General features: G+C 45.5%; 1 protein-coding gene across 1 annotated transcript in view; it reads left to right on the top strand.

The window, feature by feature from the left end:
* The window catches only part of LOC119163904 (uncharacterized), a 66,522-nt gene extending 45,509 nt beyond the window's left edge, over positions 1-21,013 (top strand). The window contains exons 9-13 of the mRNA XM_075870277.1: positions 7,311-7,426; positions 9,774-9,894; positions 12,088-12,258; positions 16,084-16,215; positions 20,830-21,013. Of these exons, the coding sequence (XP_075726392.1) occupies positions 7,311-7,426; positions 9,774-9,894; positions 12,088-12,258; positions 16,084-16,215; positions 20,830-21,000 (711 nt within the window). The 3' untranslated portion in view covers positions 21,001-21,013. The remainder of the gene's footprint in view (positions 1-7,310; positions 7,427-9,773; positions 9,895-12,087; positions 12,259-16,083; positions 16,216-20,829) is intronic.
* The last annotated feature ends 2,556 nt before the right edge of the window (positions 21,014-23,569 follow it).

Here is a 23,569-nt window from a genome sequence, read left to right as displayed (position 1 = left end):
TATATATTCTAAGAAACCGCACAAGTGTCTCTGGACGAACTTGAAAACAATTTTCAGCTTCACGAGGAGAGATATGAACCTCTTTTATTGCGATAGCAATTATTTAAACACTCTCGACTTGACTTTGCTGGCAGCGTTGACGTAGGCGTCCACGTCGGCGTAGACGTCATTCACCGTAAATATATATATATAAATATATATATATATATATATATATACACATATATACATACATATGCATACATATATACATATATATGTATATATATATATATATATGTATATATACATATATATACATATATATATATATATGTATATATATATATATATATATATATATATATATATATATATATATATATATATATATATATATATATATAGATGAAAACGCAGAACGAAAAAAATCCCACAAAAAAAACTCCAGTGCACGGAATCTCCACGTCGTGAATGCGACGCGTTAACTTCTGAGCCACCGAGAGGTACCACCTTCAATTGTCAAACGGCAAGCTATTCATTATGTTACGGGGAGAAGGCGTCTGAAAAATATCTTTACTTTTGGTAAACAGGCAGGCATACAATATGGAGCCCAGTCTGCACGAGCTCGCCCTGAACATCGTCCTCTTTTCTACAATGTTCATTTGTGGCACCCCGTAGCATCAGCCCCGGCGGCGAAGGCACCGTCTCGGTGCTTGGTTGGTCCGAGTAATATTGCTTCAGCCGAGTGACGTGAACAACGTCAGAACACGATCACGCGCTGGTGGCGCTAAGAGGTTCAATTTCATATGTTTCGTCGGCGACTTGGCGCACCACACAGTACGGACCCGAGTACGGTGAATTCAGCTTTTCGCACAGGCCAACTCTCCGCGACCGCGTTCAGAGAACGACTGTGTCACCTTGACTGAAGTGGACATCACGATGGCACGCGTCGCAGACCTGTCGTTGTCGTTCCTGCAAATCGCTCAGACGCCGGCGAGCAATATCACTTGCCTCTAGAGCTCCAGAAATCACACCGCGGGCGTATTCTCACGTGTGGCTAATGGCGGCAAGGAGCGTGTCAAAAGGCAACGTTGGTTCTCGTCCGTACAGGAGGAAAAATGTCGAGAAACCTGCAGTGTCACGCCAAGATGTATTATAGGCAAATGTTACAAATGGAAGGGCAGAGTCCCAGTCACGAGGGTCAAATGAAACGTACCTGGCGAGCATGTCCGTGATGGTTCTACTTAGCTGCTCCGTGAGCCCGTTGGTTTGAGGATTATACGCCGTTGTGAATTTGTGCTTTGTAGCGCAAGAGTGTAGTATGTCTTGGATAACTTGTGATAAAAAGTACCGACCCCGATCGGTAAGCAGTTGCCGAGGAGCACCGTGGTGTAGTATGACGTCTTCTACAAGAAAGTCAGTGACATCGACCGCACAACTGGTTGGAAGGGCCCACGTGATGGCATACCAAGTGGGGTAATCCGTGGCAACTGCTATCCACTTGTTTCCGCTGGCCGATAAAAGGAACGGTCCTAGTAAGTCAACAACTACCCTATAAAATGGCTCGGAAGGGATCTGAATGGGCTGAAGGCGTCCGCTGGAAGTGTTGCTGGTTTTTTGCGGTGTTGACAGGATTTGCATGAGACGACATAACGGCAGACGGATCGGTTAATACCGGGCCAAAAGAAGCGACGTCGAACGCGGTCATAAGTTTTTGAAACTCCCAGGTGACCAGCTGTCGGAATATCATGCAACTGTGCAAGGACAGTCTGACGCATTTGTTGTGGTGTGACCAACAGCAGCTCAGGTTCGTCAGGATGTATGCTGTAGCAATATAAGACGCTATTTTGGAGCAGGAACATACGAAGAGACGGAGGAGTTGTGGGACCACTAAGCCGAAGGATTATATCTCTGAGGTGAGGAACACGGCGTTTCTGATCTCCGATGTTGCTAAACGCGGAAAGTGCCAAAATGCAAGTAGACTAATCTTTCTCAGAAAAGTCGGCTGGGTCTACCGGATGACGCGACAATCAATCAGCATCCTCATGACGGTGACCTGATTTGTAGACAACCGTGTAGGGATATTCCTGTAGCCGTAGAGCCCACCGGCTGAGACGTCCACTAGGATCTTTTAAAGACGACAACCAGCATAAGGCGCGGTGATCAGTGACAACCGTGAACGGGCGTCCATACAAATTTGGCCGAACATTTAGCCACTGCCCAGACGAGCGCGAGGCATCCGCGTTTTGTGATGGAGTAATTTCGCCCTGATGGCTATAAAAGACGGCTAGCGTATGCAATTAAGCGCTCGCTGCCATGCTGTCAATTTGCCAAAACGACTCTGATTCTGTGGCCGCTGGTGTCGGTACGCACTTCCGTTGGAGCGCATATATCAAAGTGGCCGTGAATCGGTGGCGTCGTAAGTCTACTCGTCAGTTCGACGAATGCTCTGGCTTGTTCAGGTCCCCACACAAAAGTCACATTTTTTTAGTAGTTCCGTGAGTGGGCGTGCGACGTCAGCAAAATTCCGCACAAATCTACGAAAGTAAGAACAAGGACCCACAAAGCTTAGAACGTCGTTCGCAGAGGTTGGCACAGGGAAATCCTTGACGGCGCGGATTTTCTCATGATCGGGACGAACACCAGAAGAATCGACAAGGTGTCCAAAGACAGTGAGCTGCCGGCGGCTGAAGTGACATTTCAACGAGTTTAGTTGAAGCCCTGTTATGCGGAAAAGCAAAAGAATTGTTGAGAGGCGCTCGAGGTGATTTTCGAAATTTGGCGAAAAAACAATGACGTCATCAAGGTAGCATAAGCATATTGACCACTTGAAACCGTGAAGAAGAGCGTCCATCATTCATTCGAATGTAGCCGGGGCATTTTGTAACCCCAACGGCATTACTTTGAACTGACAGAGCCCGTAGGGAGTTACAAATACCGTCTTTTCACGGTCCAGATCATCAACTGATATCTGCCAGTACCCGAAACAAAGACGATGGGAGAGAAATAATTTGCTCTACTAAGACAGTCAAGAGCGTCTTCTATCCGCGGCAGAGGATACACATCTTTTTTGTAACTTTGTTAAGTTTTCTGTAATCGACATAGAAGCACCAGCTGTTATCTTTCTTTCTCACGAGCACAATGGGCGAAGCCCAAGGACTTGAAGAAGGTTCAATGATGTCTCGGGCAAGCATCTTGTCGACGTCTTGCTGGATCACGTGGCGCTCGGTGGAGGAAACCCGATAGGGTCACCGGTGTAGTTGATTTGCATCACCGGTGTTGATCCGATGCTTTACGACGGTCGTTTGACCTAGGGGTTGGTCGCAGCGATCAAAGACGTCTTTATACGACGCAAGAAGGCCACGAAGCGAGGACACATGCTCGGCCGGGAGATCAGAGGCAATCATTCCAGTTACGCTGTCTAGTGTACTGCCCGACTGAATACTTGCAGATGACGGTGTACCCTCTGTTAAGGCAGATAGGTCGTAGCCGCCGGCCGGGGCAAGGTTTGCAAGGGATATCTCTCGTGGCAGCACTTCAGAGCAAAGTCCAAAGTTCACAATAGGGAGACATGCCACGTTGTCCTTCATTGTGATGATGGTGTGGGGGAATGCAACAGTGAGCGAACAGAACTCTGTAGGATTGGGTGAAATAACATAATCGCCGTAAGCCACAGGTGGATCAGAAGAAACGTCGATATACGTCACAGCTCGATAAGATAGGCGAACCAAGTCGACGGTTCATAGCTTTGGCGGCGCAGGATCAGTACGATCAACGGCGTGTGGTAGGATGAGCTGAACAACGCCAGCAGAACAGTCACATAGGGCGGAATGCTCCGACAGAAAATTGAGTCCCAAAATGATGTCACGTGGGTAGTGGTCCAGTACGTAAAACAGAACAGTGGTATGACGTCCAGCAGGATCTGTGCCGCCCAGTGACTTGGGCGGCACAGATCCCAGTGACCACTGGTGTTGCACCATCAGCTACACAGACAACAGTGATCGGAGCAGGAGTGAGCACTTTCTTGAGTCGAGCGCAAAGGCTGCAGTTCATGACTGATATGTGAGCGCCAGTGTCAATGAGTGCTGTCACAGAAGTACCGTCAACATTTACTTTAATGAAGTTGTTGTGTCCGGGTATCATGTGTAGAGGAATTTCGGGTCAGGTCGTCGAAGCAGGCTCACCTCTATGAGCTGCGCCTGTCAATTTGCCGAGGACTGGTGGTAGGAGGGTGAGGGGGAGTGACGTCGGTTAGTTGAGCGGGTCATGCGTCCAGAGGGCGACGGGGAGCGGCTTGGTTGGGCGGGCCTGGATGGCGAAGTATCATCTTGTGCCGTGTAGATCGGCATCCGAGAGCCAGCATGTGGGCGTCGGGTGTTGGCATAATGCGACCACAGCTGCAACCACAGGAAGTGCGGCAATGACGTGAAATATGGCCGACTCGTCTACAGTTGAAGCAGATCGGCCTGTCATCGGAAGTTCGCCATTCTGCCGGGTTCCGGTAACGTGGGTGGTTGTTCGGTCAGCAGGACATATTAGGTGTACGGTAGTCAGGTCGGTTAACGGGGCATAGCGTCTGAAGTCCGGCGTTGGCCATTTTCTGGTGTACGACACTCTTGATAAAAGAAATCGTGGCGCGAGAGTCATCGGGGGCCTAAACTTGGTCAGACAGGGGAGATGCTGCCTCGATTTCGTGGCGCACGATGCGCACGATATTGTCGGAAGAAGGGGCTAGTGACAAACGGACGTCCTCGCAGGTAGATGTTGCAGCCGTGTTGGTAAGACACGAAAAGTGTGGAGTGATACGGCGACTTTTCGCGTCTTCGAAGCGTCGGCATTCATTAATAGCGTCGTCTACGGTCGATGAGTTTCGAAATACGAGGAGAGTGAAGGCGTCATCGGGGATTCCTTTGAGAATGTGCGCGACCTTTTCAGATTCCGGCATCTTGTCATCAACCTTCCGGCGGAGGGCAACCACATGTATGTATGTAACGTACGACTCGGTGCAGGACTGTAGTCGGCACGCTAGTTCTTTCTGCGCAGCACGACGACGCCGAATGGGCTTGCTGAAGAGAGCGATGAGTTTCTGCTTACAGATGTCCCAACTCGTGATATCTTCCTCGTGGTTGGAAAACCAAACTTTAGCTGTACCATCAAGGTAGAAAATAATATTGGCCAACATGAGCGTCGGATTCCAGTTGTAAAGAGCGCTCACCATTTCGTACAACTGAAGCCATTCCTACACGTCAGTACTGTCACTGCTCGAAAAGGTGCCTGGGTCATGCGGTTGAGTCAGGACGATGGTGCAGTTAGTAGCAGCTGGATGCGGTGCTGTTGGTTGCTGCGTAGTTGGACGAAGCACGGTTGGAGTAGTCTCTGAAGAATTCTCGTTCTCGTCTTGATCAGGCATCGCACAGGCAGCCAAGGAACGTCCGCTGCGTAGAATCGTCGTGGTGTTGATTGTGAGAAGACCCGCCCTCTCCACCAAAATGTTGCGGGGAGAAGGCGTCTGAAAAATACCTTTACTTTTGGTAAACAGGCAGGCATACAATATGGAGCCCAGTCTGCACGAGCTCGCCCTAAGCATCGTCCTTTTTCCTACATTGTTCACTTGTGGGACCCCGTAGCAATATCTACCACTTACGGCTGTTGGCGGCCATCTCGGGTGGGGGGGTACTATTGTGTTTTCAGCATTATCAGCAAGATGGCGCTGTGAGCACACAGTGGCTTTCTGCTCTCACACGTACTTTGCATGCGTAGATAATAAGGGGGTAATCGCGTGCCCTTATCTTGCAGTGGGAAGAATCGTATGTCTTGGCTAGCCTTTGAGTTTTGTCGGAACGATTCTGTTGTAGTTACCTGGCACACGAAGGTCCCTGCAATCGTTGCACAACCTCCTTTGCGAAAGAGGCGCGCTTTTCAGACAGAGCGAAGTAACAACTGAGACGCTTATTCGCGTTCATCTGTACTTGTGTGTACGTTTCGTGCGTCCTTTCTGTGTGAGCAACGTGGAACATGTTTCGATCTGCTTGCCATTCTGCTCGTAACCTTCCAATTTGTAGCTATAGCGTTCATTGCTTCGCCTTTGTGGCAAAGCTGTGACTTTTTACCTTTCTAACGTCAGAATGTACACTATTTGTGTTGCAATAGCAGTGCCCGTGTCCTATTACCAAAGTATAAAAAATGCAGTGTGTAGCTTTTTAAGAAGTAAGTTGTGCATTCACGTGTCAGAATTTAGTAAAACAACACTGTCATGCTTTTCATTGTTTTACATCCGATGTAGGGGTCGTATGGAAATGGTGCTCGAGAGCTGAACTGCATGGCATGCGTGCAAATACTGTCACGGAGACCACAATTCGTAGCACTCAGCAAGCCAGCAGCCGTTTACTTGAATTTAGGTTCACGTTAAAAAACAACCAGGTGGTCCAAATCTCACTATTTTATTGCAATATCAATTATATGGGTGGGCACCCTCAGCTGGACTTTGCCGCCGGCGTCAGCGTCGTCATTCGTCGTCACTCACGGTATATATATATAAATATATATTTACACATATATATATATATATATATATATATATATATATATATATATATATATATATATATATATATATATATATATATATATATATATGAAAACGCAAAACAGAAAAAATCCCGAGACTCCAGTGCACGAAATCGAACGTGGAACCTCTGAATCGTGAATGCGAGGCGTTAACCACTGAGAAGCACATCCTTCAAAGTTCAAACGGTAAGCTATTTATATCTACCACATGACGCTTGTGATGAGCATCTCGGCGGGAACTATGGTGTTTTCAGCATTATCATCAATATGGTGCGTTGAGCGTGTGATGGCGTGTGCTCTCATCTCCCACGCGTACTTTGCCTTGCATAGAAGAGAAGGTGGACGCTCGCTCACACGCCCTTATCTCGCGGTGAAAAGGATTGACGTCTTGGCTGGCCTGTGGCTTTCACCGAAGCGATTCTTCAATATTTACCGTGTGCACAAAAGTCACTTCAATTGTTTCACATTCTTCGTTTGCAAAAAATACGTGCTTTTCAGACACAGTAAAGTAACAACTGAGACGCTTATTCGCGTTCATCATATCCGCGAGTTCGGTTCGTGCGTAAGTTGTGCGTGAGAAAACCAGGGCATATTTCAATCTGCTTGCCATCCTGCGCATAACCATCCCATTTGTTGCTATCGCGTTCATTGCTTCGCCTTTGAGGAAAAGCTGTGACTTTTTGTACTACGCCATTTCTCACAATGGTATACTGGTATTGGGACGTGTAACCACAAAGAAACTCATTATTGTGCTGTTTCAGAGAATGAAACAGATGCAGCGTGAAGAGACAGCGAAGATCGTCCTCGCTATCGGATCCTACGGCTACGCTAATATTTATAGAATCAACCTGAGGCACGGATTTCGTGAGGCGGTAAAGTAAGTAGTCAAAGCGTCCATTACATATTTTCTGCCTTGCCCTCGAGATTGCATTCTTGACATTCGATCCAACTGAATCGTGCGAGAATAATACGAGGCTAACTTGCACGTAACATGTACTGTGTTAGCACCTTTACGAACGTTAATCCTTCTTGCACAAAAACCATATCAATATATGCTCAATATTGTGTAGATAATTTTTAATGACAGAAAGGAATTACCGAAGGCCACTGATAAGCAGATTGGGATAGAGAAAGCTTGGTAGTCGTGCACTAGATGCCACTTGCCAAACCGCTAACATCTGCCAAGTAGGATGAAGTCACCTACAAGGCCACTTGTGTATTTTCTTTCGTACCGCTACCAGACACAGATGCCGAAAATTGGTGCTATTGTGTCAATGAGGTTGTACGACACGACACAGTGAACTTAGGTGTTTCATGTTAGCTATCAAAGAAAAGTTGCAAGGAATACATAGGCAAGTGGCATGGATGTGAGTAAGCTTCCGAACAACGGGTGTCTCTTATTTATGAATAAGTCTAAACCTTGGTAAGTGGCATGGTAAGCGGACAAATGCTAACAACAAAGTGTAATCACATGAAGGAATTTTAAGAACGACCACGATTAAACCAGTGCTCATTCGGCAGACAGATTTCCATAAAGTGGGTACTTAGAATCATTATGATGGACAGATATCAACCATGGTATTTTGTCAACATGCGCTCTCACATCCTTTAAGAGTGTGACAAAACACAATTTCAACTTTAGGTCAAAGCAGGAGTGCGTGAGATGGGGCCAGAAATCCACACCAAAGTGAAAGATCAGAGTGGCTACCTATTTGGTGTAATTCACCCTAAGATGGAGAAACATGTCTACCTGCGTTATCAGAGTTGATATGAGCAAATTACCTGAAAGTAATATTCGCATCTTAGCTTATATGGTGTCTATAACGTAAATGTTGCACGACAGCAGCAGGTCACTCGAGAGCCTAAGAAAATAAGTGTAAGTCAATATCCACCATCAAAATTTTGGCCTGAAACACTGGTACGGCTTTTGACGTAAAATGCAAACATCTTAAGAGATCCTTGTGCTGAATATGGTGAGATGTCCTTCAGAGGTCTGTGTGCAAGAAATACAGTCAGCCAGATTTTTTTTCGGCATATCTGCTGCAAATAAGATAGCCTTTATGAAAGAAGACATGTTCTGGTAATTTACAGAATCACAATCCATCGTTAAAACTAAATAATGTTGTTAGGGAATGGTAGCTCTACAGAGAGAGTTGCACAAATTGATTGGCAGGTAAGGAGATGCCTGGAATAACTGTCTAATAGTTAGTCCTCTCCTCCCACTCTTGCAGTTACATTTCAAATTGTATCTTCCTGATTAGAGAAGGCGTACAAGTTAACTGGAGAAGGCAAATTATTGACCCATAGCTTTTGCTACTGGTCATTACTTTTTATTCTAGTGGAAGCAGTGCTTTTATGTTAGTACAATTTCAATGCTAGCGTAACAAGTGTTGAGTCCTGCATCTTTTCCTCACAGAAAACTCTGCATATGCGCTTCATTGCGCCTCACCAATATACAGTCACACCATGACATAATAGCTGTAAAATTAATATTTTTACTTTGTGTTCAACTGAATAATAAAAACTTCGACTTCATGACATCATTACAGATAAATGCGTATATTTAGCAAAGTTTTCGAGAAAACTCCATCAATTTTTAGTCAGACCCGTACCCGCTTCTTTCCCTCACTGCTCCTTCCCCAACCACCGGTTTCATAAATTTGGTTGGAGGGTGCGTTTCGCTGAATATATTAAAGGTAAATGAGTGATTTTTTTCTAACAGTCCCAATCTTCACAGAGTGGGCCCTTAATATAAATCTCAATAGCTGTATGCCTGCTTTAAGTGAACTTTCATGGTTGGTGTGCAACCATGCCGCCCATACCAGCACTTATAAAGAGTAAATATTAAATTCTTTGCAAACGTCGTGCTCAAACACCATTAACAACAATAAAACTAATTTCAGGATCATGACCTTCAAGTTCTCGTATTTTCAGCCCATACAGAAATAGCAATATACAATATTCGAAAATCGGCCTTTGCCGGGAAAACATGCTGACAGCGTACACATTACGACATCGGTTGATCTTAACGTGAATTGTTGAGTCCTTGTGAAGCGAAAACCCCTTGTGAAGCACGTAAATAGGACTAAATAGGAGGCACATTGTTTGTGATGTACGACTTCAAATTTGACACTGCAATCCATTGTGTATACACAACTGAACTATTTCAATTTGTACTACGATGAAGGATGTTTCAATTTAAGGTCGTTGTTATGTCGTCACAGTGATTTGAGTGCAAACATCGTCGTGTTAATAACTTCAGTGGGATGGATTGGGCCTCAGGGAACCTGCGTCGCCGCACCGCCTAACCCAGTCATCACCCCGAACCAACGCTTCTTCAGCCTGGTGAGTGTTCTCGCTAGACGCTAAAGTGTGCCTTTTCCGCGTAACTAATTGTTCTGTGGCGGAAAACCACTGTCGGCGCGAGGTAGCACTAAGTAAGTAATTTAGTAGTATTGAAAATTGACCAGCCTAGAAATATTTGTTCTAGTGTCCCTGTGATGCACCAATACCTTGTTCTAGCCACTAGTTCCGTCCAATATTATCATCGCCCGATTTATCCTCAATTCAAGACGTTAGGTTGTTGTGAACTGTAGTGAAAATAACCTCGCAACTAAACAAAATCACAACGGCCTCGCCAGAACGATTTGAAATCGGGGAGACTTGGTTACCACTACGTGCCGCTCGTATAGAACTGTTAGGTTGACGACCATCGGCTCTTATGCGTACATATATGAAGAAAGTGTCTTTTACTTGACGTAACACAGGCTGCGTCCCACCGTAGCACTATCCCAATAAGCTGGCTATGAGGTGGCATCAGTGTATCATATTCACTGTAAAAAAAAAAAACGCTGACACTTCGTGGGCAGACATTCACACTATAGCCAATGTGAGTTTCAGTTGTCAACGAGGTGCAATAGAAATTCTGCTGCAGCGTGTACTGGGCGTGTACTGGGCGTGTAATGACCGCGGTAGTGTACTATAGCTTGCCACTTCATAGATTGCTTTCAAAGTGAAGCCCACGAAGTCGTGTCGTCAAGAAATCGGCCCAATGGCTGTTCCCTTCCTCCATTACTACGCCAAGAAGAGACCTAAACATTTGCATCAAGTCCATGGCACTGGAGCAGCTCAAGTAGCCTGTGTACACTGCATGGTATTTTGGTTGCTTGCCCTTCGCCCACGGGATCTTTTTTTGGACATTGCTAAGAGTTTTCGTCTGGGTTATCTTGCAAATATTAAAATTTGGTTGCTGATGTTGTGAGACACGATGACGAACAGTTTTGGCCGACCTCTTTCTCCTTTGTGGGAAGTATTAACTTATTCGCTCGTTGTGCAATTTATAATTTGAGATGCCGGCGACAATTCTAAAGATATGAAATTATACCATCTCCCGATAGAGAATACCATGTGTAGACGCGAAGCAGAAAGCGATACCACTCTCACTGCCAGCGACATTGCAGGTGCCACTCATCGCGGAGTTGCGCAAGCGAGAAACCTAGGAGGTTCAAAGCACGCACTTATTGGCCAATCTTTTCTACTGAGACATGTCCATCGCTGCTAATGGACATTGAGAGGCATAAGAATAAGATTGGACACAGAGACTTGCTGTCCAGTTTAGGTAACGTGCACGCTGCTAATTGGGTTTTTTTTAACAATGCACCAGAGAAATCTCCTACCGGCATTATCTTGGAGGTCCAAATCGAGTGTCTATATAGGCTGGGTGTCCAGTGAACGGTTGTGCAGCGCCATCTGTCGGCATTTTTAATTAAGGAACTATCTAGCCGAAGCTACCTTCGTCGGTGTTGTGAGGCTAGAGAGATTGTAAGGGGACGCGCATTCGCAGTGGGTGTGTAAACAACACTCGGAGCAATGCTTGGAGGAGAGAGAAGGGGGCACAGTGTTGGAGAGGAAGGAGCGAGTGTAGGTTTAGTAGACGCTCCCCGCGTCAGTGTTTCGAGGTGAGAGGGCGAGACTAGGAGAGGAGAAGTGGCGCGGTGCACATGCGCAGTAAGGTTTGTCATGCAGCACAGCGGATTGAGCTTGATCCTAGGCTGCCTAATCAAATAAATCATTGTATTGAATACAGAATGAATTATTCTTTTCCTCCACAGCACAAGCTGTTTTAAATGCTTCCTGACTTCACATGGGATCTGTACAAGGTTTTATATGAAGATCTTTCATGCACAGACGGGGTTCTCAGATACATGCTCGACAGACAGCCCGAGTACCCGTGTTCTATTTCGGCTCAATTTATTTTTGCTTCACCTTGTTCCCAGTAGTTCGTAGCAGAAAGTGGCAACGCCAGTATGCCTGCGTACTACTAAAAAACCAAACTTGGCTATTAATAAGCTCATAACAGCTTTAGATGTAGAACCTTGCTCCTTCACGAAACCTGATTACCTAATTTATGAACGATGCTAAGCACGCCTTTGTTTACGGGGAAATGTTCAACGTCGAATATAAAAGCTTTATGCAGTGGTGTTTCCACAATGTTCATTTTGAATTCTTATTCGCATACATTTTTACTGCTCTTTTCAGGAGTATGCTTGGTTCGTGGTGAAAAAGGGAAGCACTTACAACAAACCTTTGATAATTACTGGACTGTCATTTGAAATGTCCGTGCTTCAGTACGTGATGAAGAATAGAATGAAATCCCTCAACAAAAGCCTTTACGAGCCTTGCGTGTCCGTGAAGAGACAACGACAAACAGTAGGTGTAGTCCAGATTCATCTGTATTCACTTTTTGGAGCCAGTGCTATTCTAAACCGAACGCAAAGACTGAGAGTCTTAAGGCTTCTTTCTTCTTTGTTCGATTACCTAATCAAAAAAGGAAGGAAAGTGTAGCCTTCGCTATGTGTAGTAATTAGGTGGTAAATGTAAACAAATTATATAGACCAAAAGATCACTTGCCGCTGGCAGGTATGGAACCTGCTACCTTCATGCAGCGCATCTGTTCCTATACAAATAGAGCTGCAGCGGGAGTAAGGGCATAATTAGTGTCTTTTAATTAGCACGCCCTCTCTTAGACTTGTGCAAGTTATAAAGGTCACAATAATATCGGTATTTGTTTTACATGGCTTCACATTGTCTTAGAAGGACATGGCTCATTAGCTTGATCATAGCATGCTTTGAGTTTGTCAGATAATCAGCCGGGCGCAAATCCTCGAGGAGCGATCGCACAATGACGAAAGGAACGAAGACAGCACGCGCTGGCCGGGCAATGCTCTGGAATAGACAGGCCAACCATTATAAAGATACAAGTAGCCTCAGTGATTAGCTCCACCCACGGTATTGTAAGTTGTTTGGCCGGAACAAATTTGAGGAGTTGTGGTGCTGATTATTGCAAATGATTCTTAGTGCAGACATTAGATACTTCAAAACGAACTAAAACAGTCCGAGCGTCTGAAGAAATCTCGTTAGAACAAGTTTCACGCATTTCTCGCATGGGTGCACTTGTACCTTCAGTGGAGCGACAAAATATTGGGGGCTCTAAGCTTCCCCTTCGAGAGTGGAAATCGATAGCGACGTGCTGTCCCTAGCGCCAACGTCTACTACTCAAAGCACACTTTTTTGTAGGAACCACACGCAGCTCACGATAAGGGATGTATTTCACAGTTTTGTACTTTTAGGTCATCAAAACGAAGTGTCGCCAGACATCGGGCAGATCCAAGGTTTCGCCGTTGTCGTACCAACTTGCACAGTACCTTGACACTTTGGCTGTGACTGAAGACGAGAAATTTAAGGGCTCATTTTTCTTTTTTAGGCACCATAATATTGAGAACTAACACAGAATTGTCGTGTATTCTATGAAGGATATGTCAGTAGTGGCATTTAGAATATGAATGAAAATAAAGCAAAGTATACGAAAGATAAGTCTGCGCTGGCAGGAATGGAACACCTGGAGCGCACGTTATACTTTTGTTGACATTGTTTTCTGTAATTTCCCTCTGAACCGAAGGCAGTGATCGCCTTGTGTGCATGCCTTACCGTATCGAATTGACGTGTATAACGCGTTCCGGCTAAAAGTAAGTAAAAGGGAAATGGAAACCACGAAAGTTTCGCTACCTTTATAGCTAATTATATTTCTGAAGAAGTTTATATATATACGCTGCCACATTTCTTGATCAAAATTGAAAGTAACTAACTGGTGAAATATGCTTTCATCAAAGATTGTATACATAGACCAGAACCAAGCGACGAGACAAGATATACTGAGCTATCGCTCGAAGATGTGCCGCGTATACTGTCTCTATGCAGGATGCATTCGGCATGCTATTTCTTATCTGTGCCGGGTGGAAGTGCCTGGGTGGCCATATATATATGAAGTATTGTTTCCTAACTATATAAAGTTTTCAGTGAATCTAGCGTCTTGTCATCTCTCTCCTTGTCTTCATCCGATTTCGGTACTGCCCCTGTCACGCTCAAGCACAAACTAACCCATCAATAAACCATCGGTGGGTGCGCAACGTTAGCTACTTTGTTTTGGTAGGGACAAAAAATGTTATTGTGCTTAAAATAATTTTCATGAAAAAGAAGAGTGTAGAACTAGTTTAGCTTCGATATTCACTTCTGAGAGCAAGGGCAGCTTAGGTAGTATTCGAAGCTGACTTTTCTGCTGGTTATTATAACAATAGAAATGAAGATGAAACGCGAAAAATGGAACAGTGCAAGGCTATTGGCGTCAATCTCTCTTCACGAAGTTTCCCCACTGGAATACAAACAGAGAAAGTGAAGATCGACGGTTTGTAAAAACATTATATAGACCATATAGACTATCAGGATGCGAAGCACCACTGCTGCTTCGCGAAGCACCACTGCACCAAGCAGCAGCGGTGCGCACGGCATTGACCCGGTTGGAACTGGTGTCGACGTGGGTGCTGCAAAAACGTTTTGAAGCCAGACTGAGTGTAGCGTTTACTCGAGTATACGTTTGTATGAAACGCAGACACAGGAGGTGGGCCACGTTAAAGAAGCTTGCACTCGGCTTTCTTGGCTTGCGTATCGTCGGTGTTACAGACGCGCTGTCTGTATTCTCGAATGCGATCGCTGTTCTTGACTCGCGCCTCATTGGTGTCACTGGTCTTCCACTGCCGGCGCTTGCGTTTGGCTGTCTTGGCTCGCACCTCGTCGGTGTTAACGTCGTCCTTCGCGAACGCGATCGACTTTGCTGAACTTCACAACGCCAGCGACGGCCAAGAAAAGTATGTGCACAATAGCGGGAAGCATGCCGCGAAGGTGTCCCGCCCACCGGCGTGATCACGCGGCAAGCAGCGGCGCGCTTACATTGTCGGCACCTCGAGATTCTCGAGGCGCGCAGTGTGTGCTCCCGCCAGCTCGCAGCTCATTCTCGCCGACAGATAAAGAGAGGTGGCACGCGGGAGATGGTACCCACGTAAGGAGTGGGCTCGAACGTTGCGAGTGGTGGAGAAAGCGAAGCGAGAGCTGACAAGTGGCAAGGGCGAACGGCGAGGGAGAGAGACGTCACCGCGCACTACTAGGAGGGCAGTGAGCTACTTGGCACCGCTTCAACAACTAGGCGAGGGGAGTGGTGCGGACGGAGGGATTGCGGTACACAGGATAGTCAAAAATCTGCTTCGCATCTAATATATTTTAAACAGTTTTGTTGGAGGGGTTATTTGTCACACAGAATATCGTGTGTTATCACGTAGTTGGTTAAAATGTGTAACACTATTCAAAAGTTGAAACATGTGGTTTTATGTTTAACATACCAGTCCTATATTTATCGTCACTTTATAAAAAGACATTTGGTAGCCACATTCAACACGTTCTTTACCGGCATTTCCTTTTCAAGGCACCTGCACCAATGAAAATTCTAGCTTTAGTTTTCCATTATTATCTTTTCTACTTCAAATTTATAGATGTGTCATTTTCAAAGCTTTTTAAGTAGGATCCATGCTTGTAGACCATCCAGGCGTCTAATGTGGCATGACCAGCCTCCCTGCAAAATGACGAACACACACCATAATGAAGCTAGCAAAGTTCTAAACGCAATAAATATTAACGAATAATAACTTAAATACCATATTACCAAAGGTACCACAGCAATGATTATTAACCTAAAATTACTAGGAACGTTTCAAAAAAAAAAAACATTCAGCTGACTCCTGTGAGGCACAGCATATAGCACCACCACCACGCCTCCATCTGCCTACACATGATGGCATCGCCCACGTGTAATTTGCCGTTGCTTGCTACATCTGAAGTAGACAGCAGTCTGCACCAACTCGCTGCAGATTACACGTATATCAACTTCTGCAAAACACGAGAAGACAGCAACGCCCAACAAAAAGTAGCGCCCATGTTGCCCACCAAGTTTGTGTGTCAACAAGAATATATCGTTGCCGGGAAACTTCGTTTGGTTATCTGAACCACGTTTATAACTTCATCGTCGGTCTACGAAACGAAGCAGTGACAGCTCTGCGAACGGAAATCAGTACATCGCCGTGTTGCGCACTTCCATAGGTTTCATAGCAGTGGAGTTGCATTTTATTATTTGATCTCACTTTCCTTCAGATTTGTGAGCCAACGAATGTTACTGGAAGCACCATGGAATATCTCGGCAGTCCCATGTTCACATACGGAATTATATCGAATTCGTCGAAAGTTCTTACGATGGGCGAACTGAACGATACCTTGGCTCTCAAGGTCAGTAGCAGAACTCATTCTCTCCAGCCATTTTGTAGGCAATTGATATGCCAACTCAGTTGGGCAGCGTATATAAAAAAAAAAGATGCAGCAGAAGGTTCATCCCCTATGCCCGCCACGGTGTTGTGAGTATCGTGTCCCATGTAATCATCCCGTTTTTAATTGCCAAAGCAAGAGAATTCTAAGGGCTTGTTTTTTCTTGTTGTTACATAGATTGTCATCATCAGCCTTACTAAGTCCACTGCAGGGCAGAAGTTTCTCCAACGTTCCGCCCATCAACCCAATTGACATCGTTCTGTGCCTTCTACTACCCCGTATAACCCCAAACATAACCTTATCTGCCCACCTAATTTGCAGTCTCCCTCTCATAGCAGTTTGCCTTCTCTGGGAATCCAGTCAGTTACCTTTACTGCAGCGGAAAACAGCTATTAGTGGTAGCTGGCGATGATTTATTCTAAATCCAAAAAGTGGGGCGCAGTACAAAACAGGGGCATTAGAAGAGGACAACACAGACGTACTCTTACTCACCAGCGGTTATCCTGTCTAAACAGCATCAACAAAAAAACGAGCCCTTGAAATTGCCTTCGCGCCATATTGCTGCATGCCATTCGAGATTTGCTTCTGCAATCTCCCTTGACTTATCTGCTACGATACTTGTTGCCAATAATATGCTTTGCCAACTGTACATATATAATAGCTTCGCTGTTTCGGTACATTTAGGTTAATGATATACCAAGCGTTACGTTACATACTGTAGCACATGACGAAATACGTATTGGAAGCACTTCAACAGAAGCGGTGTGTAAGTGATGCTGCCTTTACTGTCTTCATTGTCAAGAACTTTGCTTCTGTTTCTTTTTGTCGAGATAAGCCTAACTCGTCCTAGTGTGAGTGTAGAAAAGTTTGAAATAGGGGTGGATGACGACGCCGTGCTGTAGGCGCTCTTTGTTGGAACATAGCTTAAGCGAGGGAATGAGGTATTTGCAGCCTCGGTGACGAGGAAGGCTAAGAGACACACCTCTCTGTCTCCCTCGTGAATGACGCATGCTCAGCGACAATGTTATTTTCTATTTTCGCGTGGCCATCCGCCTAAGACCTGCGCGGCGCAACATCTCCCCCGACCCCCCTCTTCAGTATTTTGCGTGACCTTATGATACGTGAGACCGAGAGACACCGATACTGATTATAAGAGTGACAATTCAGAGGTTGTCCACTGAGGAGCCCTAGTCATCAAGATGAAATGCATAGGCATTCTGGCAGAAACTGAAGGAGTGTCTCCTTACGCACCCACTTACGCTCAGAGTGGGGGCCTCCTGACTAAACCTCATGGCTCATGTAAGTTGAGCCAGCTGTTCTCTTTGTTTTTGCGTCTGACACTGCACTACATAAGCAAATAACTGAGTGCGAGAAACTAATGGAGATCATAAGACGAGTGATCGTGATGAACCTCAACAACAAAATTACATTCATCTTGATTTATTGATTGATTGATTGATTTATACGCGGGGTTTAACGTCCCCAAACCACCATATGATTATGAAAGACGCCGTAACGAAGGGCTCCGGAAATTTTGACCACAGGGGGTTCTTTAACGTGCACCCAAATCTGAGCACACGGGCCTACAACATTTTCGCCTCCATCGAAAAAGCAGCCGCCGCAGCCGGTATTGGATCCCGCGAGCTGCGGGTCAGTAGCCGAGTACCTTAGCCACTAGACCACCATGGCAGGGCTCCATTCATTTTTCATTTTGATATGACATATTGTAGGAAGAGGAAGCCGTTACACGAACTATTGCCAACACTTCATGTAACTGTTTCTGTAAACTTCATCTTTGTTTGTTTGTGTAAACTGTATGTCGGTTTTTTTCACAGCGGCGCGCTGAGAGCTCGAAATATCTCAGTGTCGCCTTGAGAAGAAACGGTTGATCTGTAATGCCCTCTCGGGTTCCCTGTCAACTACGTGTACACTGCGATTTCCTTTCCCAGCTTGGCGAACACTTACATGACCGCGTAACAGCTAGTCACATAGTCAGCCTCACTTAACATGACGTGAGGTCGCTTCAGAAAAATTGAATAACTACTCACTTGATATGCATCCGCCATGAGCATGTCAATAATTGTCACGCGACGTGTTCCTTCCGAAAAAAAACACGAGAGAACGCCAGGTCTGCAAGGTACGCGCAGTAAAGTCACCGCTAAAGCTGGAAGAGCGGTTTTTTTATAGCTTAATTTTTTTCAATACTCTTGGTGCAATGAATGTATGACCCCTTACGTCGCAGTCACTACGCCATGTATACTCATTATTTATTGTAGAGGGTAAGCGCCCACAATGCCATCATTCGTCATTCTTCGGAAATGCGTGACACCCGCTAAACAGTTGTGAGACAGTACGGGCACTTCGTTGATGCTCCTGGCTGATGACGCTTAAGGATTCGTCCTGAGTTTTTCGTAATGGGTTGAGGTATTCGTGACTCACTTGTTAAGCCATTCGAATTCTATGACTCTTAGTTGTTACTTTACTGCTCTGAAACGCTTTATCGCACATGCTAACGCGATTGCTTACGCGACGTGAAGCCTCAATAAAGTGAGTTTGCAACGGAGCCACCACCAGCAGCGTACTCTAGTTGTGGAATACCGAGGCCCATGTTTGATTCCTGTTCTACCATTACTTATTTTACTAATGGTCTTTTTCAGTGGTTACGGGCACTGGCGGTGGTGGTGGTCATCTATACAGCATGACAATCAGTCCTTGTTGCGATCTCATAAGAGCTTTCACTGTAAAACACAGTAGCTACGCTACTGGTGGTTTCAGCTGGGCGCAACAGTTGAAGCTGTATTTTTTTTACGACAGGCCGAACGTGTGACACACACAGTGGCTTGCTATTCTCGGGATTGTTGCAGAGAATCAACTGCTTGGAACGTTGCCCTTTTTTTGAGGGATATTTCGAGCCCTACCGGTAGAAGCCGAAAAGCGCCTCCGATGATGACGGTATCCTTCTATCTCAGTGAAGGCTTACGCCGGCAAAAATCAGCAGTAAAACACTAGTCAGTGACAACGTATGCCTCCTTAAGAGTAGTCCTTTATTAACGCAGCCGCTAGAGGCACTTTAACCCAGCTTCTAACACGCGTTCACTCGGCGCACACCTTGGGTGCAACACACTGTCATGGTGTGTAATTGGAGCGCGGATGTCTCAGCTTCCTTCACCAAAGTGAGACCACGAGATGGCGCAGTGGTATCACCGACGTGTTCGCGCTAACACTTCCGTGCTGTATCGGCGCTTTGTTCACGCAAGTGTTTAGTTCCACGTACATCTTGTGTCATTGTAATGTGAACGAATGCGGCTTTTTGGCAACCGCTTTGCGAGAAGTTCACATATACAACATTTATAAACGAGACGGTGACCAAAAGAACATTGTCGCACAAGGCGATCTCTTGCCTCATTGTGATGGGCGTTCTAGTTATTTGCACGCCTGCGAGGCCAGCAACGTGTTGCATTTTGCGAGGCTGTCAGCATGGCGCACGCAAGCTAGCCCTCTTGGTTCGTCAGCGAGAGAATGGCAGCCAAATTTTCGGTGGAGGCAAAAGTATGCTCCAAGGCCGTGTTCTTCAATTTAGGTCAATTCAACAGCTCCAGATGGTCGAAACGTTTGGTGCCCTGTGGTAGGGCTTAGCATAATATTAATACGGTTGTCTGAGTAGTACAGTCCCCGCCATCACGTTATCTTATAAATGCCAGTGTGATTGCGCGGGCATGTGGAGATGGCTGCCCGAAGAGCGCTGTGAAGGGAAACGATTGGCTCGTGACCCTTGGGAAGGTAGATTACAAAATATTCATAAAAAAGTATCACTGGACTAACGCACGTTATACTGAACATTACAACCAATATTTAACCAGCGTTCGTTGAGTTATTTTTGGCATTCTACTTGAAAGCAAAAGAACGTATTTTGTTCAAGAAAGCGATCGCAACAACTGCATACTAAGTTAACTGCGAAGTTACCACTGTAGTCGCTCATTAATTGGAAGTTTGTGGGCGAAATTGAGCATGCATGCTCACGTGTAAAAATATATCACCATTGTGTGACCCATGTGGCGAGTTAAAAAAATCATTGATGCTTTAAAAATTGTTAGGTGCGAGAAAGAAGTGCATGAGGGTATCATGTGTCGCCATTTAAAAAGTAGATGCAGGTGAATCGTTTATAGCTGCAATTAGCGCGAAGGGGTGCACTGGTGTGGAATAAGGAAGAAAAACTTCAGAAATACTTTGGAGGAAGCTGAAAAAATTGTTATTCATTACGTCTTAGTTTGTTTTCTTGCGCTAATAATCATCCGTTTTGAATCAACCGAATAGCCTTGCCACAAATCTTGCTCAACCGGCGTACTGGAAGCCTTATGAGACTTGTTCATGTCTGCATATGCTGCAATCACTGCTCATTTCTGCACAATATGATGCCACTGGATCAGTGCAAAACTGTTGGTCCGTATCAAATTCAAAGACGATAGATGAAAATCGTGCATTGTATATGTCATTGTTTCTTTCACCATCATCCTGTGCTATGCTTTACACTATTAACAAAGATGGCCGACTTACGTTAACATATTTCGTCCCTCACAGTTTGCCTACGCGACAAGGACCTTCGGAGAGTTGCGTGCCCGTACCGCATGGCTCCTGTACAACGTGCACAATGTTGGCATCGGTAATCAATGCGGTGACCGCCCGTTCGACGTCATCAGACAGTTTTGTTACTCGCTGAGGGGCGCCTCGGATGAAAGGTGCCAAGATTGAGCCGCATTGTCAAATAAACACTACGAGCTTCTCGTTAGTTGAATGTGTATTTCTAAACAAACACACCAACAGGCATGCAAGATCGGTAGTCCTTGCGATATGTTGGAAATAGGCATAAGCGAAGCGTTCCGTACGAATGTCTATCTTGCTGTTTCAATGCGAGCCCCTTAGATGCCTCATCACTTACGCGACATCACCGTAGACATTGGCAGCATGAACACGAGCGAAAGAAATATTTGTCATCACGTAATCACTACGCCCCCTGTCATCAACAACCACATAAGTTTACGTCATCATGATGTCATAGTGTTCACACATCACGGATGCTGGTAAAGCGGAGGTGAAGGAAACTCGCGGAGGCTGTGGGAAACCCAGGTTAGGTACTGAAACTTCTCGCACGGGGCAGGGATGCCCAATATTTTCATTTGGGTGAAAATGAAGCAGGTAGTTTTCGCTTCCCAGACAGATTACGTTATTGAGGCACGGGGATTTTTTACATGTACACTACAGGGAACTCTTGCGCTAGTGTCCGTGAGAGCTGCAACGCACGAAGCTTCAGTGAGCATGAGAATGATGGGCAGTACACGGATTTGTCTAGTTTCCTTGATTTCAGTTCATCTTCGCTTCATCTGGCTTGAACTTGGTTAGTCACGAAAGGAGAATGAGCAAGTATTCAGAAGTTTCACTTCACTATAATAAACTTTCAGGCTCACCATTTTGAGTTGGTTCATGAGGCTTACAACTGACTGTTCATTCATTCGGAGCAAAACCAAAATGCAGCAAATAAACGAGGAGACAGGGGCGCTTGAAGGCCGCAAGCAGAGAAGACTAGGCAAATCCGTATACCATACCCATTATAAAATATCATCATCAAACGCCCGAAAAAGAAGAAAGAAGACTGCTGCCTGGAGCGAACGCGCGCTACTTCACTTCTTCTAATAAACCGTATTCGTTCGAAGCAGTCCCTGGTCTCGATCGTCTTAATAATGGTACCGTGAGCCAGGATACTACCTCCTCGCTGGCAAGAAAGGTCAACCTGCCACAGAGCAGCAGAGAAGAAAACGGCGGAGGAGCAGAGGATCGACCTGGATCGAGCGACGAGACCACGGTGGACAGTACGAGCATCAGAACGAACGATTTACAAGTAAGCAGTCATTGTTAACCGCCTCAATATGAGCAAAGAAGTGATAACGAAGAAAAGGAAAGCGCTTCGCTCCCAGGTCACGCGACTGATTAACGCAGCCGAGCAGCAAAATAATGATGGAGCTAACCGAGAGCAGCTGCTTACAGCGCAGGCGCAGATTAAAGCAATAAGCGACAGTCTCAAGAGCGCGAACGAGCAAATGGAAAAGTTTCTAAAAGAAGACAATGCCGAAGCTGAATTCGAAAGCGTCATAGAGTACGACATGAAACTGACCACGATCTTATCTGCAATAAAAATCAGACTTCGACAGCCTGAACAATCGGATTCAAGCGATAGGACAAGGCAGGTGACGCCCTCAAGTACAGGACAAGAAGCAACGGAGCTAGTTAAGCTAACAAAGCTTGAAATGATAAAGTTTGGTGGAAAAACTTTGGAGTGGAACCGCTTTTGGTCTCAGTACGAGTCGGCAGTTCACCTGAGACCGAACATGAGCAAGGGGCAGAAGTTCAATTACTTGTTAGCATCACTAACCGGAAAAGCTGCGGCTGCTATTGAAGGACTTCAGTACCCGGAAGAGGAAAATTATGATAACACAATCAAAATACTGCAAAAAGTGTTCGGCAATCGAAAACATTCCATTGAAATGCTCATGAATGAGCTATTGAGTTTGGAGAAAGTGAGGTCAGTTTAAGATACCGATGACTTAAATAGGCTAGTACAGAGAATGCAAGTTAACATATTGGCACTCAAGTCACTAAAAGTGGAAACCGAGAGCCATACGCCGATGTTGTTACCGGTATTGAAAATAGCAATTCCACCAGAAGTATCAGTGCAGTTCAATTAAAAAAAGGCTATGAGAAACAGCTCAGCTTCAGAAAACGGCGAGCAAAACAACGCAACGGGAAAAGCGTGTGAGGAAAAGCTGGACAGGCTTATGTTATTCTTAAGAGAGCACGCGGCTTTTCGTGAAGAAACACAACGTGAACAAGAAAGGATAACTGCAAAACCAGGAGAGAACCGCGGACAGATGCGCACAACTTCAAGCTTCTATAGCTCAGCGGACAGAATATGCTTATTCTGCAAGCAGAAAACCCACGCAACCAAAAACTGTCGTAGGAGCGTTCCAATGGATGAAAAGGAAGCTGTGCTTACCGAAAATAGAGCATGCTTCAGATGCACGCCACCGAGCCACACTGCATGCATTTGCAAGGCCCAAGTAAAATGCAAGCGATGCAAGGGACCACATGCCACGTCAGTATGTAGAACGGTGATGCAGAAAACAAAGGCAGAGCTGGTCTCATCAGCGCAAGCCGAAGCGACGACGTCTACGCTACAAGCAACCGAAAATATCAAGCATAAGTTTGTGCTTTTGCAGACGGATGTAGCCTGCGTAGAAGGAGAAACATGTGGCCGACATTGCCGTTT

This window comes from Rhipicephalus microplus, chromosome 8, assembly GCF_043290135.1.
Source record: "Rhipicephalus microplus isolate Deutch F79 chromosome 8, USDA_Rmic, whole genome shotgun sequence".
Lineage (NCBI taxonomy): Eukaryota > Metazoa > Arthropoda > Arachnida > Ixodida > Ixodidae > Rhipicephalus > Rhipicephalus microplus.
Note: the sequence above shows the minus strand (reverse complement) of the source record. Positions and strands in the feature narration are given on the sequence as shown.